The sequence below is a fragment of the Rhyacophila brunnea genome, unplaced genomic scaffold (genome assembly GCF_057557595.1).
Source record: "Rhyacophila brunnea isolate RB1 unplaced genomic scaffold, BYU_Rbru_1.0 scaffold_16, whole genome shotgun sequence".
NCBI classification, from domain to species: domain Eukaryota; kingdom Metazoa; phylum Arthropoda; class Insecta; order Trichoptera; family Rhyacophilidae; genus Rhyacophila; species Rhyacophila brunnea.
Genome location: NW_028232816.1, coordinates 16,853,057 through 16,869,117, shown reverse-complemented (window position 1 = coordinate 16,869,117; position 16,061 = coordinate 16,853,057). Strand labels below are relative to the sequence as shown.

The following is a 16,061-nucleotide window of genomic DNA, read 5'->3' as shown; positions in this document are numbered from 1 at the left end:
ATAAAATCAGTTTAAATATAAAAGGTGTTTATATGAAAATGATCTCGCCGTTCCATAACAAAACATTAGAATTTTCATTTGAATAAACAATATTTAATATTTAATTGCGTGTAATAAATTGTAATGCATACTTGTAATTTTGAATATTTAATTTAATTTAATTTATTGGTTCGTGCATATTTTAGGTACTATTTTATGACTACTGCTGTCTGTCTTCACCATTATGTATATGTGATGACATACCACCAACATCAACATATAAATAATAATTATAGAAATCTCCGATGTAACATGTCTCATTTCAATAAGACTGAAATACTCCCAATGTACAAAATCATTACATTGGACTCATTACAAACCTCGATAATGACAAGCCCCTCACTACTTGTTATTTAGAGAAATCAAGTTATCCAAGGAATATACTTACAATAAAGAATTGAAAATCAATCTGCATTTTTATGCTTATATATCAGTATTTTGTCGCATCAGAGATTTCCACATCTCAATGACTTAATGTTATAGCTGCTTCATTTTTCTAAGAAGTAAGAATGTCAGTACAGGAGAGCAGCAGTATTGTTTATATTTGAGTCATATAGTTTCTATATACGATAAGTCCACTTTTAGTCAAAATTGAGATAATGATGGCATTTTTTTCTACCGGCAGCGCTCCACACTAATAAAATGTTGTTCAGTTCTTAACGGCGATCAATTCATATGAAAAGAGACTTTTTAAAATCACGATGAATTCCTATCGGCGATCCATGGTCCACGGTGCGGTTTGTTCCAAAGGCCGATGAGTCCATGCGACCTTGTAGAGAGCCAATTGGCATCTAGCATTTGCAAAAATCAACATGGCCGTTGTAGCAGTTCGCGTTATCAAAAGTGTCTCAAGTTTTTAGTAGAAATACAACGAAATAATGTCTGACCTTACCCAGAATGTTGCTAAAGTGGAAGGAAATACATCAAGGAAACGAGTCATCAATTAGGAATTATAGAAAAAGAACGTGGATCATCGGGAAAGATATTTAAAATACGAATATTTTGCATTGAATGTTAGCAAATACTGGGTGATTGAGAATTTCCCTCGAATTAAACAATTGTTTTTATTTTAGTTATTTCCGTACTTTTTTGTAATTGTTCTACATGAATAAAATAAAATCTGTGTGATTGTAAACTTCCCTTGTTTGAAATAATAGTTTTTTAATAAGATTTTTTTATAACATTTTTTTTCTGTTATAAATTACTCGGACTACGTTTATTTAAAAATATATTGTGATTACATTAGTGATCGTAAATAAATGTCATTATCATACATAATATGTATATTTGTGTAAAATTTCATGTTGTCTTTTCAATGTATGCTTGATCCAGTCCAAGGGCCCAATAGGTTGGGCGAATGGCTAACAACCATTCCTCGTAAAAAAGGGTCTGTTAATATAACCTTCACTCTGTGGAGGTTCATATGCTCTGCTTAGGAGCGAAGACGGTACCTAATATTTTTTATTTTTTTTTTACATTTGTGTATCTTTTTCTACTATCACTTACCTAAAAAACCCTTTAAAGTTACATAACCATGTTAATATTTTTTTGATTTTATTTTAATAATTATTTGTTTATTAGATGAAGAGAAGACAAAACTTATGTTCGATTCGTTCTAATGTAGGTACCTATTAGTTTTTATGATAATAAATAAATTTTACAAAATACGATTTTTATTTTACTGACAAAAACTTGTCACATCACCAATGATTGAAATCATTATAACAAATTATTTTTGTATTTATTGAAATAATAATTGTTTTTTTATTTACCCTATACTTGTCAACCACATATCGTTTGTGTTGAGAAATAAAGACCGATAAGTCACACCTACTGGGTTCCTAAATACGATACATTTGACAGTTAGCTTCATTGTCAATTTCTCCTTTATTGCTACGGTAATGATTAATTTTATTGTGAATATTTGTATAAAAACAACAAACCACCATAAAATAAATTCAATCATAAGTTTTCATAAGAAGAAGTAGTATTAAATGAAAATATTTAGTTTGCCAACATTTCATCAAAGTGGACTTATCGTATATAGGAACTATACGACTCATTTATAGAAAAAAACAAGTTTACATTATAAATAAAGCTTTCATTTATTATAAAATAATTTAAAAACAGTAGTCTGAATAATCGCAACTTCACTGCAAAATAATCTCAAAAAAAGTTACCATACTTACTACTTACTTACATTAAAAAATCATATCAATAAAAAATAAACTACTTAAAGTGCATAAATTAATCAGTATTTAAAATCTAAACAATAAGCTATAACAATGATGATAAAAATAATGTCTAAATTCTAACTATAGTAGGTGAATAATATAAAATCAGACAAATAATGGCAATAATTATTATAGTTAGAGTTAAAGTTATTCAAAACAAAAGAAGTAGAATTTGATAGATGCTCCATTTATATTCTGTTCCTTGTGATTCACCTCTTTGTATAAAAAGAACAATGTTACCAGAGTCTAATATATTTTTGCAGACATTGATATTTATTTTATTTTAATAGTTGATCCACAAAAAATCTAATTCAGATCTTTCATTACAATTAGGTATTAATTTACATTTATTTGAAAAGTTTAATATCATTTTAATTATATTGGACACGTCACTGAATAATATGTAAATATAAATGAACACAACATAGATGATAGTAGTATTATGATTTAACACAAGCGTCCTTTTTATATTGGAAATAAAACTATGGTAGGTACCGATTTCGCAACACACCAGAAATTGTGATGAATTCTTTTCAAGTGCTGCTTCAGTGCCGATCTATAAAATTCAAATTAAATCATTTAATTAGTTATTCATCATTTTGTAGCTAATTGGTTACTGAATATCACGCAGCTACTGCTAAAAGTTGGTAAGTTGATGATTGTGTGTTTAGAGTTAATAACAATTCAGATTATGTGTCTACATAACATAAATATGTAGGTATGCTAGAAAAACCATTATAATATAATGATATTGATAGGTTAGTGCACAGATGTTGAATGTCTTGACGAACTTGAATTTAAAAGATTCAAATCGGTTGAAAATCAAAGGCAAAATGGATATAATAATTTGTATTTGAATGAAACAATATTTCCTAAAATATCCTATTTGGACTTACCCTATGCGGACACTCATTCTGTGTATAGTAAATCAATTTTATTGAAATATTATGTCTGACCACTAGCCTATTAATTGCTTCAATTATAAGACGTACCCTTATTTTTAAATAATAATAGCGCCTGTACATGTGCATGGATTTACTGACGGCAATAGTGCTTACTTTAAACTATCATGACGATAACTGTTTACACATAAAAGTGCTGACTGTCTGTCCAATTCATTCTTTAAGAGTGAGTGACATGCAATGTTGTCATTTTATGGTATTATTTGACAGCTAGCGAAAATCGGTCAACCTGAAAATCATTTTTTTACTGGCAGGTTCGCCACTATCATTCTACTGCGCAGGCGCAGATCGAAAAAATCTTACTGCCACATGAAAATTCAGAAGCTTCCAAACTTGTTTGATTCAAGCAAGCAATCTTACCAACTGCAGGATAATACATGTTTACCCATTCATTTTCTTACTGTCAACAGTAAATCCATGTATGTGTAAACTCAGTATAATAAAAAGTTAAAAACCTTATTACGAAGATAAAAGCCATACAATAATAATAAGTGTGCTATTTTATTAATATACTTTTGTCTGTAATATTACATCGACTCAGGGTGGTTGTTGTCTGCTATATTCTGTAAAATATTGTCTTATGTGGAATCAAGGTGTCAGTGATACAGCATTTATCACTACTAACTCTGGGATTTTCTTCCAAGTACCTACCTATGTTACCCATTCTCCAAACTTTGATGTCATGCAGTTACGTCTTTTTCCATTCATACACAATAAGTCTTCGCTTCAATGCAGTATCATTGTGTTATGTACATTTTAAGCGGTAATTAGTAACACATTTTTTTAAAGACAACGTACCTGGGCAGTAACAACAGCATCTCAACTTCCTACTACCCCTTACAAGCTTACTCCCAACTGACCACTACATCATTTTATGACAGCATTATAAGATACACATTGAATATTTAGGGACCAAAATAGGAAAAAAATGCATCTTATTATTGATGCAATTTTCTTTTTTTGACCATGACCAATCCTAATAAAATCATGAGTCTCCACAGAGTAGAGGTTTGTATTAACAGATTTTTGTTTTTACTAGAAATGAATGTTGCTCTTACCACTTGCTCAACCTATTAGCTCCATACTCTAACTCCAAACACACCGTGCGTGTGTTTGTGTGTATTTTGATTTATTAAACAATGTGTATTTATTAGACCCAGGATTCGAACCTAGGACCCAAGACATTATAAGTTGACGCGTTAGCCGCTCGGCCATCATGGGGTAATATTGTACATTGATGCAAGACTGTATTATAATTTATTGCAATTAACGGGTAAAGTAAAATAAATAAAAAAAAATTACCATGGTGAGGAGATTGTTGTTTTTTTTGCGGACTCTTCGGTGAGTGTCCAACCGTTGGTGATTTGTTTGGTGATCTGTTTGGTGATTCGGCAGCGGGTGTTACCATCACCACTGGCAATGGATTGCCACCAGCACATTGTTTCTGATCTGCTGCTAAAATCGGCAATTAGTTGATTAATACAGTGTTCAGGTTTATTACAAATTATTTATATTATGAGGCCATGAATACTTCACAGTCCGTATCCCCAATTCGTACAAATTACTGCTTCGGCATAGTGCTGGTTTATAAAAACAGCACGTAGCTTGAATGCTTCCGTGTATTAATTGGTCTGATGGTATCTGCCAATTTTCTTTTGTACAAGTTTAGTGTTATTGTAGAAATCACCAGACATGTTAAATTATCACTCTCGGTAGAATTGAAAAAGTTATCCAAATAATTTTTAAATCAAAGCCTACAATACTACAATTTGACATCAAGGACTATGCGGGTTAGGCCTCTGTAGTAATCACAACCTCATTATAATATATAGCTTCATGTAATTATCGAAAAAGCATTATATAAAATGGCCACCAATACACCAACCATAGGCATAGCTAAAAGATTAAGGCCTTTATGCAAAAATCACGCAAACCTCCTCTCTCTCCATGTTTCTAAATATCAGATGACAAAATTGGATGAATGGATGGATACAGCTTATCGATGCATGCTTAACAATAAGCTAACGATGAACAAAGTCTTCTCTACAATGACGGAGTCGATAAATCTCAAGGTGAAAATGAAAAAAAGCAATGATTATATTAGGCGTACGTCATTTTACATTGCAGATTCATTTGTAGCAAATTTCACACAGATATCACCCAAATCTGTCAAACACCACAAGCATTTTAACACAATTTTGGATTCACTCAATCAGATCAATTCGATCGATTAATGTATTACCAAAATATGCCCTAAAACTTGAAATTTTTTATGAATTCGATGGTATAGATATATCAATTACCTACTACAAACATTAGTGGTGAGGGGTGGAGGAAGGCTGTTAAGACCCGATACAAATAGTGCACGCTAAACATTGTCAGTTAAATGTATGTGTTTTAATAAACTATTTCTTTTATTCAATGAATAATTCACAAGATTTCGAGAATGTAACATTCCATAATATATTGAACATACATAACTTGAAAATGTTTCAGATATACCCATTAGAAAAAATCATATTTGAAAAAAATACGAAACTCAACTGGATTTGAATCCGTGTAACCATTGGAGTCGCGCCAATCTGTGCATTAAACAATTATGCTACGAGCCTAATATCTAATTATGACAATTTAAACTAGTCGGTCATACATACATGAAATGCTTATCAAATTGCATTATTATTGACTATCGGTTTTTGTGTATTAAATCAAGGAATATTAATTACCTTAATTACTAACCGACGCCCGGCTCTTGCCAAATATTTTAGTTATAACGCCTACTTGAACTTGCTAGCAATTTTTAATAAACCATTTCTTTTATTCAATGAATAATTCAGAAGATTTTGAGAATGTAACATTCCATATATTGAACATACATAACTTGAAAACACCTCAGATATTATATAGATACAATTTTTTTAACGAATTATTTGATAGATTGCTTACACAATGCTGTGACAGTATATATCAATAATTATGCTTAAGTAGGTACCTTGTTTCTATACGTTTAGGAAATGATAGATAAATTTTACTTTGAAGGTAGCAGAAAAGTAAATTGAGACTTGACGCTTCAAAGAATAACTGAAACTAAAATGGCTTAGTGAACAAAATAGAAAACATAGTTGGCGACATAATGTGTAATTTCTACTGTCACCGCTATAGTGGTTGAATTTCTAGAGCAAGTATCCCAATGTAAAACTGACCCAAGGTGCAACCCTTTCCCCTACCTATACTATTTCTGAAGAAAATTTGTGCAAAAGAAAACATTCTCTTAATATTATTATATTTCCCTATTATTGAAAGCATGAAGCAAGCTAAAGAAACTTTAATGCGGAATATGTTGTCCAAATGTAAAAGCACAACATGAAATTTATTAAATATTTATATCAGTCACCTTTCGATTTTGCCGTGGGGATTAGTCTTTGAATACTTTTATTTTTCCAGTAATATGTGGATTGCTTAACTATAATAGATAAAACACATTCAAAAAAAAATCAAATAGGTATCAACAAAAACAATATTTGGTTGATTCTTTAGAACCATAGTTTTATTGAGAAAACCAAAGTGCATATGTATTTTCGATTGAATGCACGAATCTGACAGTAATTCCTTACCTACTTTATCTTTTCAGATCTTGAAGACATTTATATGGATTGTGCAAATGGATATCAACCAAAATGGGCGAGTAACAGAGAGGTTTGAACTCATATGCGGAAAAAATGTACAGAGCCCACTTTGATATAACATCTGTATATTATTATAATATAATATGGCTGCAAACCATAACATACCAATGTGCTGACATCTCATTGGCTGCACACTGCTTAATATCAATAAATCAGTCAAAACCCATGTACATAAACGTCAAATCTATGCAAATTTAAGTAATAGCATTAATCCTATATGGTAATAGGTAAGTCAATGGTTAGAATATTTTTAGAGTACCTATATATTTTACAGTGAAAAAGATTAAAATTTCAATGTAATAGTACCTTGCTGGGGTGATGTTTTTGGAGTCCTTTTGGGACTTTTGGATGTGGACCTACGCTTCAGTTTGGCTTTCAATTCCGATTGACGGCCGCTCAATTGTTGCTCAGATTCAATAAACTTCTTCAAACTTTCTCTGTCGCTTATTTTCTTTTGAATTGCTCCGTTCTTCAAAGCATCATCTTTGTTCTCGTCACATTGAGGCTGAGGAGTAGATTTCTTCACACCTTTTAATCCGTTAGATTTTGTTTTCTTCCGAGTCGAGGTATTTTGTTCATCTTCTGGTTGGTAATACTCTTCTACTTCTTTGTTTGAATGTTCATCTTCACTGTCATCAGAAGAGGAACTGCCAGATATTTGAATACCTTCATTCTTTACCTACAAATAAAACATAATTGATTTAAGAACTTTCAGCACGGACAATCTTTTGTATTCAGATGGTTAAGTGTTTGATTTATTATTTAAGGGGAATTATCAAAGTGTTCCTACTATAACTTATACTAATATCAGGTTGACCTTAAGGGCACTATTAGAGACACAATTTTTCATATCAAGCGTCTTATGAATAAAAAAAAAATGAATGAAAAGTTTGCATTGAAATATATAAAAATAATAAATTTGAAAGACGCATAGACGACAGGCGTCAATCTAGATCAAACATTTTCATGGGTTTGATTATAATTATTGTAAAATTATAAAAACATTATTCAAAACTCTATGCTTGCACTCGAAAAAGAAAACATTCCAATGGATATTATCTGTCCAACAATGAGTAATAATTAGTAAAAGAAAAATTAATATGAAACCATTATTATATCGTGTATTTGACAACTTTACTGTAAGTTTTGGTCGCTAGTGGATTACGGATCATGTATAACTTTAATGAAATAACAATAGTAATGTTTATTTAAGTATAATAACTTTTCCTTAGTTTGGCATAATATTATAAAGTTATTATAAATAAAACTATGTACAAACATAATAAAATTGTGTTTTTTTGAACAAATATTCCTATGAACATGTCTGAAGAAAGGGGTTGTAAGTGTAAAAACTTACTGAATAATCAGAGTCGTCACTGTCTGTTTCAACGAATTGTTCTAAATTAGATAACAAGTTCCTTAGAAGAGCTGCCGAGTCATCCAGATCATTGTCGTCTTCGATTTCCGAGCTGGGGGACCTGGATGTGTTGCGGTCAGATTTCTTAACCTTAAACATATTACATACGTATCATATAACCGATGAAGTAATATTAACACCATATCATGAAATAATGCTTAAGCTTTCCACCCACACTTTTAAATTTTAAATGTGTTTACGATTTACGCCGCGTATAAGTCGGTAAAAAATATAGCTAAATAAAGATCCTTTCTAAAAAGCTTTAGTATGTAAGCCATAGATAATATCTATACAGCCGAAAGTAAAGGCGTCTCAAAAATATCTTTTGGACCCTCTCCACCACAAGGCTGTACTTCAACTGATGCGAGGCCCAGACAATAGACCCTCTCAAGTCTGCTTCTAACTAAATTAAAGATTATTTAAAAAAAAATGTAGAATTTTTGGAACAATAAGGGAATTATAATAATTAAATTAAAACATATTATCTAATAAGAACTTTATGAATATTTAGAACAATCTTGGTGGATGGTGGAAAATGGTGGATGAAGTTGCACGAAATGTTGAATAAAAATCCACTGCTGATGAAAGCGCAACATTCAACTGATTCGAGGCGAACCTTTGCGAATGTATCACGCACACTAAATGCATGCGTTGTCGTATCTGTCTAGCACACAAGTGTGGACATAACTAATGACAAGTAAAAACTACACGGGGAAGTTTATTTATGGATTAATAAAATAAGCTAATTTAGTTCAATTGTATGTAAAAAATCAATTTTTATCATGTTTGGTTAGGGCAAAATGTGCGTTCCATTTGCGTGAATATTACATTCACTGAGTGGCATGTCTCTAGGCACTCAAATTATGTATCGCTTTAAAGATAATTAATATTAATCTTTTATTCAATAATATATAATTTTGCATTGTCTCAGAAACATTAATATTAGAAAAAATCGTAGAAAATAGCAAATAAAATGTGGAAAAGGTAGTAATTCCAATGATTCAAGCGCCGAGGTTCGCGTCCGACTCAATCCAATTATTTGTTCCCTTGTATTTTTATAAATGGTATGCTTTTGAGAATTTAAAAATTATATATTGTTAATATAATTATGAAATTCGGTAAGTTTGGCTATATTTACCACTATTTTTTCTCCCGAGTTTTTGCGGCCAATCATGCTCGGTTTTTCGCCATTTGAATATTTGACAATTCTGTAGCATGTGAGATTTTGAAGTTTCTCTATGAACCAAGCCAAAAACGAGGAGATGTAGAAGTGATGCTTGTCGGAACTGCTTTGATTTTTCGATCTCATGTACCTAATTCCTTCATATTTTATGGCACGGAGCGACCGTCTGCTGTTTTGAATAAATCTTACCTGTAAAAAATAAGGAATATTAATGCGGCAGGGACAGTCACTATTTTTCAATAAGTGACTTGACTGATAACGACCTACATATTGTCATATTGGAATTACAGTGCACTACTATATCTACCATTTAGGTATTTTCAAGTTAATATTGCCAATTCAAGTAAAATGTAAAAAAAATCGCGAGGTCTAGAGTTACCTTTTTGCATATAAAACAGTCAGTCTGTACACATGCATGGATTTACTTGCACCAATAGTGTGTATTTTAAACTATCGTGATAACAGCTGTTTACACGTAAAAGTGCTGACTGTCTCGCCAATTTCATTCCTCAAGAGTAAGCGAGACGCGATGTTCTCATTTTATGGTACTATTTGACAAATCGTGAAAATCGGTAAATATCAAAATGAGTCTACGTGGTGTGTAGTTAATTTTTTTTCCCGGTAGGTTCGCCGCTATCGTTCTACTTCACAGTCCAAATGTCGCGTGAAAATTCAGAAGCTTCTGAACTTTTTTGATGAATGCATGCAATGTTGCAACTTGCATGATAATACGTTTTTACACATGCATTTTTTTGTTATGGCTGCGATAATACGTACTGTCAGCAATAAGTATATGTACGTGTAAATAGGGTATTATAATGATTTACAATTGAAAAATTACTCCCCGAGACGTCTAGTCAATTGTACAAAACAGGGTGATGTTACATATTTTCACAAATTGTAATTACAACAACAAAATTACTAAAACATGACTTAAAAGCTCTATGTTTGTATATATTTGTCCTAGTGTGAAAAAAATTATAGAAAACCACAATAAGTTTTATTTTGGCAGACGACAAGTCCTACAATATCGTTATTTTTTTTTCCACTTGTTTGCCTCGCTGAGGGATTACTACGGTTACGTGGTTATAATTTTGCACCATATCCATCCTATAAGAGAAACACTATTTTAGAAGTAATACAAAAAAAAGAATAGGTACTTCAAACCATAATATTATGAACCTTTTCTCATACATAACATCGCACCATAAGTGGAAAACCATAGTAAGTGCAAATTACATAGTTCAGAGTTATGTAATTTTTCATTTTGTTTGGATTTCTTTGTATTGTAACACCAAATTCAATTGCATGCATTTGCATTAGAGTGAAATACAATAGTTATGGAAATTAATACAAAAATCTCATAGCTATCATGCTCTTTTTTCGATTTCATAATATTATTATTTAATATTACGTTAATTTGTGTTTTTTTTTCGTCTTCACTTTCATAATTTTGTCAGGGCGTACAGTAGTACCTCGATTATCCAAATTAATTAGAGATGAAGATGATCTGGCTAATGATAAATTCATGTAATTGCATAAAAAAAATCATTCTGGAATTAACCATTTTAATAATATTGTTCGAAAATTTTAGCAATAATTTGTTGTGCTTTTTCGCATTCGGATAATTAAGATTCCACTTCGATGTTATGTTTCAGATGGAACTGATGGAGATGAGAGAATATGGAAATTTCTTATCTTCAATATTTTTCATGGTTACTTAGTGATCGTAGTTACTTATGTCAAAAAATCACAAATACTAAAATATAATATATGTGTAGATAGTGTAATATAGAAAAATATGATAGATGCTTTACTTACAATAGAAGACGCTCTAATTGGTTCTTTGCCCATCATGAGCGCCCCAAATGAGACGGTTTCTCGAGCAAGTCTAAGGAATACAAGTATTGGTAGAAAAAAAATCCATGGCAAAGGTCTTATCAATTCAGCAACCACCATTGTTTTTTCACCATCATCAGCTGAAAAATAGGAAATACCAATTATATTAAAATATTTATTTCCTTAATTATGAATAAATTAATATCAATTCAATGGACAAAAAAAACATCAGTTCGACTATTAAACTTGAAAAACAACATGTGAATTTGCTAGACCCGGAATTTGAACCTAAGCTTACACGGTAATCGCCCGGTTATCATGGATGGTAAATACTATTATTAACACTTGTTAAAAACAGTTGTTTATTTAAAAATAATAAATTTTTCATGACTATACATGGCTAAGCCAATTCCACATTAATTATCAATAACATTATAATTGAATATCATGAAAAGTGTTACCACATGGCGGAGGTAAAGCCCACTGTGACGATTTTTCAAGTAGCCAAAGAAAGTTGTCGACTTGCTTTAAAATTACTTGGCCAATTGGATAGCTGGCCACTGCTTCTAAGGCCTCTCCGGCCGCCATCTGCGTCCATGTTAATACTTCCATCTGGAAAAAATAGAGAGACTCAGTTTATACTAATTGAACAATCTAAAATAGTTTTTTATGTCTATATAGGTAATTCATGGCTAAATATCAAAATTCTGGAGGATAGTTAGTTGTAAAATAAACAGATTATAGGTATGTATTAATTTTATCATATTCAGGCATTGGCAAGTAGTAGAGGTAGGTTGTTATCCAACATAAATAGTGCACACTAATCTTTGTCAGTCATATTTATTTGTTTTCATTGAACTAAGACTACAAACTGCAGATAGCGTTGGTTAGCTTTTAAAACCTAGTCATAATAGCTGTAGTAAGTAAGGATGGCAAAACATGATATTAATATATTATGTCCGTTTTTTTGGCAAATTGAGTTATGTATACCTTCAGACTCGTCTCAGTGAGATCTACAAGATATCAAAGTATGGTATGTCTAGGGTGAGAGAAAAAGCTGTGTCAATATGTGATATGTCCATTTTTTTTAATGACATTGGAATTTTAAAATTGCTCTCAAACAACAGAGATAATAGTCAAAAAATATTTGTTTATCTATAAAATATCTAAAATTATGTACGATTTAGTGTCATACATAATTTCAGATATTAAATAGAAGAATATTTTTTATCTATTATGGTTTGGTTGGGGCAGGGCTAAATGAATTTAAAAAAACTAACCAACACCATCTGAAATATCATATATTCTTAATTCAAAGAAAACAAATAAGTATCACTGAAAAGTGTACATTATTTTTGTCAGATCGCCAATAGCATACGCAAATTATTATGGTTTGGCTTAGGCAGGGTTTAATTGAGTTTTTAGAACTAATCAGCACCATTTGCAATTTGTATTATTAGTTCAATGAAAACAAATAAGAACGACTGACAAAATTTAGTGTGCACTATTCATGTCGGATCTTAACAGCCTACCTCCACCACTCACCATTGTACTCAGGCCTGATCTTAGGGCCAATATGGCCCAATCGGGCCTCGGGTCCTAAGTGGGCCGCAATAATAAAAAAAATGAAACAATATGTTATTACATTTGGTTTTTAATTAAGAATTCTGAGGAATAAATGAGAACAACATGTTTCTAATATAATTATTCAGGATCGTTGAAATATTGAAAAATACATTCAAATTTAACTCATTGGCATCATGGGAGATGCAGTAGAAAACAATATTGTTAGAAGAATAAAAGCGGTTAGTATTTTGGTATCTTGCAATGTTAATAGCTGTTAATTGATTGTTACTGATGAATTTAGTAGCTTATCTTTGGCAGGAAAATTTTAGGCATGCAGGTATTTAAGTAGTTTGTTGTAGTGTCTGTGCAAATTATTGTTATAATGTAGGTATAAATAGATAATGAAGATTTAAAAAAATAGATTTTTCATGTACTTAATTTATACTGGGAAGCAACCCCCTTTCCCAATCAACTGTCTTTGGAGGGGAAATAATATTATACCTAGGGACTTTGCATTCATACAACAACCGTGCGTTGCACTTGCTAGGACCAGCCATGATTAAATTGGATTTATTTAAAGGCTGAACTTCACTGAATCGGTACACCTTGTGTGTGTAGAACCTGTCATCTATTTGATTTCAGCAAAAGCAATTAAAAAATGTACAGTGTCATGTGTGTAATGGAGGTACTTTTTTTCATATTATTTAAGAATATACAATCTTTTCACAGTACACGGTGTGACTGGATGTGATACATTATTAAATTATGTGGATAAAGTATACAATGTAACATAAGTTTTATTTTATGTCATTGAGGTTATCAGAAATATGGTTCAGTACCTAACATGCCAGTGTATCTCTAGGCTTGGGCGGTACTGGGTGATAAAAATATTAGACAACAAGATCAAACAATACTGGGTTAAAGATCACAAATTGGATGAAATGCCCTGGGAATGTCCCTTTGCGAAGATGAATAAATGTTTCATTACTTAATATTATGATTAATAAACAGGATGAAAACAAAGTATACGCCCATTCTGAGCAACCAAGTGTGTCGATAGTTTTGTTTACCTCGGTTCCCTGGGTATCAACAAGAATATCATAAGTGAGGAAATAAAACGGAGAGTTATAGCAGCAAAAGGGTACTACTTTGGTCTTCAAAATCAGCTTAAGTCTTGCATCCTTTGCCGTCAAATAAAAATTCAGATATACAACATGGTGATCCAAACAATACTGACCTACGGGTCGGAGTATAAGACTCACTACAAGGCCTATGAGCATGCGTTTGATATATTCGAGAGGAAGGTGCAATGTAGGATATATAGACTCATACTAGAACGTATAAGAGTGGCGTATTCGGCATAATCTGGGGCTTCACAACCTCTTCCAAGAAGAATGTATCTCTGCATTCGTTAAACTAGGCAGGTTTCGACAGGCAACTCATGTAGTAAGAATGGATAGTGCCCAACCGCCGAGGGGAATCCTGGATACCGGACTGGACGGTTGGAGGTCAGTTTTATTTATTTAAGAACACTGTAAACACAAACTGAAAATGTATATGTCTTTGGGGAGCGCATTGACTAGTCTTGCACCCCAGGCTAATGGTGCCTGTTAAGCTTGACACGTGGACACGGTTCCGACCCAGAATAGATCATGGCTGCGACCGCATAGGTATTTGACAGGCGAATGCAAATTCAAATTCTTTGGGAGACCAGGATTGGAAATCATCCCTTGCGATAACAGACAAAAATGTCTCAAGAGCAGAAGTGACCTACGAGATTCAATATAGTGAAAAGTAAGCATGGCTTGTAGAAAGGCAGTCGGAAAATAATCATTTTGCCGAATTATTGAAAGTTGATGGAAAGTCAGTTGCCAGGCCCAGACTCTCGCCGGTTGGATGGTGTCAACAGGGATGCTAGAGTGGGCGGCGCAGACACCTGGAGGATAATGTAGAGGAAGCAACACTGAGCCAATGCTCTATGGTAGACCACCAATTAATTAGCTGAAATAATGATAATGTTGAATAAAGTTTATCATACAATTTTATTATTTATTAACTGGTGGTCCCACAATAATAATACACTTAGATCATTTCTAAATGCAATGTTTTTTTTAATAAAGCGATAAACACGAAAGTGACTTATTGTTTTTTATGAGTTGTGGACAGAAATATTCTCCTTGAATGAACTTAACTAAAGAGATAACGGCTGCAAGGTACTTGCTTGTGTTCTAAGCATTGCTTTCAAATGATAGTATATTATTAATTAGATTTGCTGCATTGTATATGTCATTATTAAAGAAGTATTATTTTAAAATACTGTGAGTTTTGTGTGTTTTGTTTTTTATCCCTTATTAAAGTCGATCACTGTCTGGGAAGAGACATACATAAGGTAATGGGATTTTCTATTATAATACAGGGGGTCCTCGTTATCCAAGGGTAATTGGGACCGAAATACTAAAACGAATCCGCTTAAAACGGGGAACAAAATTACTTAAGGGCAGACGTGCTCAGCGTGGGTCAAAATGGAGCTTTTTTTCTATTTTCAAAGCATGATCCTGGACATTCCTTAAACTTTGTAGATAATCTATTTATATAATTTTGAAGCCTTATTATACTTTATATTTATATATATTATATGTATCAAACACGCATGTTAACATCATTTTACTCCCTACTTCAATTATAGTTTGTCAATTTATGGCTACGGCCGTATGTTGTAGCTTAACCACTGGGGAATGCCAAAAGAAATGACGTATTTCAAAAAAACACTACCTTATTCTTAGGTCAATAATTATTATAAAGCAATCCATATTCGTAGGATGTTTATCAAACTTGAATGGTGAAAGACATAGCTTATAATTAGTATCTTTAGAATTATCTTCAAATGTGTTAATCTTGCCCATTTTTTGAATAATAAAATGCCTAATTCTTGTCAAATTTGGGATCACAGAGATTATCAATATAATTTTTTATCGTAAATATTTCACTACAATAATGTCGACATAAATTATACTGATGGTTTTATAAATGCGTTTAAAAATTAATAAACGTAAAAAATCTTAACACCACTGCACATTTATGTATTGAAATATGACTATATTCTAAAACATTAGAGCGAGAGGTTTAAAAGAATAC

General features: G+C 31.9%; 1 protein-coding gene across 2 annotated transcripts in view; it reads right to left on the bottom strand.

Moving 5' to 3' along the window:
- Positions 1-2,122: 2,122 nt before the first annotated feature.
- The window catches only part of Jabba (jabba), a 33,007-nt gene continuing 19,068 nt past the window's right edge, over positions 2,123-16,061 (bottom strand). The window contains exons 2-9 of one of the 2 annotated variants that reach the window (XM_085943442.1): positions 11,822-11,972; positions 11,343-11,500; positions 9,477-9,710; positions 8,279-8,428; positions 7,228-7,600; positions 6,630-6,698; positions 4,538-4,690; positions 2,123-2,829 (exon numbers count right to left, since the gene is read on the bottom strand). In XM_085943442.1, the coding sequence (XP_085799568.1) occupies positions 2,819-2,829; positions 4,538-4,690; positions 6,630-6,698; positions 7,228-7,600; positions 8,279-8,428; positions 9,477-9,710; positions 11,343-11,500; positions 11,822-11,972 (1,299 nt within the window). In that variant the 3' untranslated portion in view covers positions 2,123-2,818. The remainder of the gene's footprint in view (positions 2,830-4,537; positions 4,691-6,629; positions 6,699-7,227; positions 7,601-8,278; positions 8,429-9,476; positions 9,711-11,342; positions 11,501-11,821; positions 11,973-16,061) is intronic. The other variant, XM_085943444.1, reaches the window with a different exon arrangement.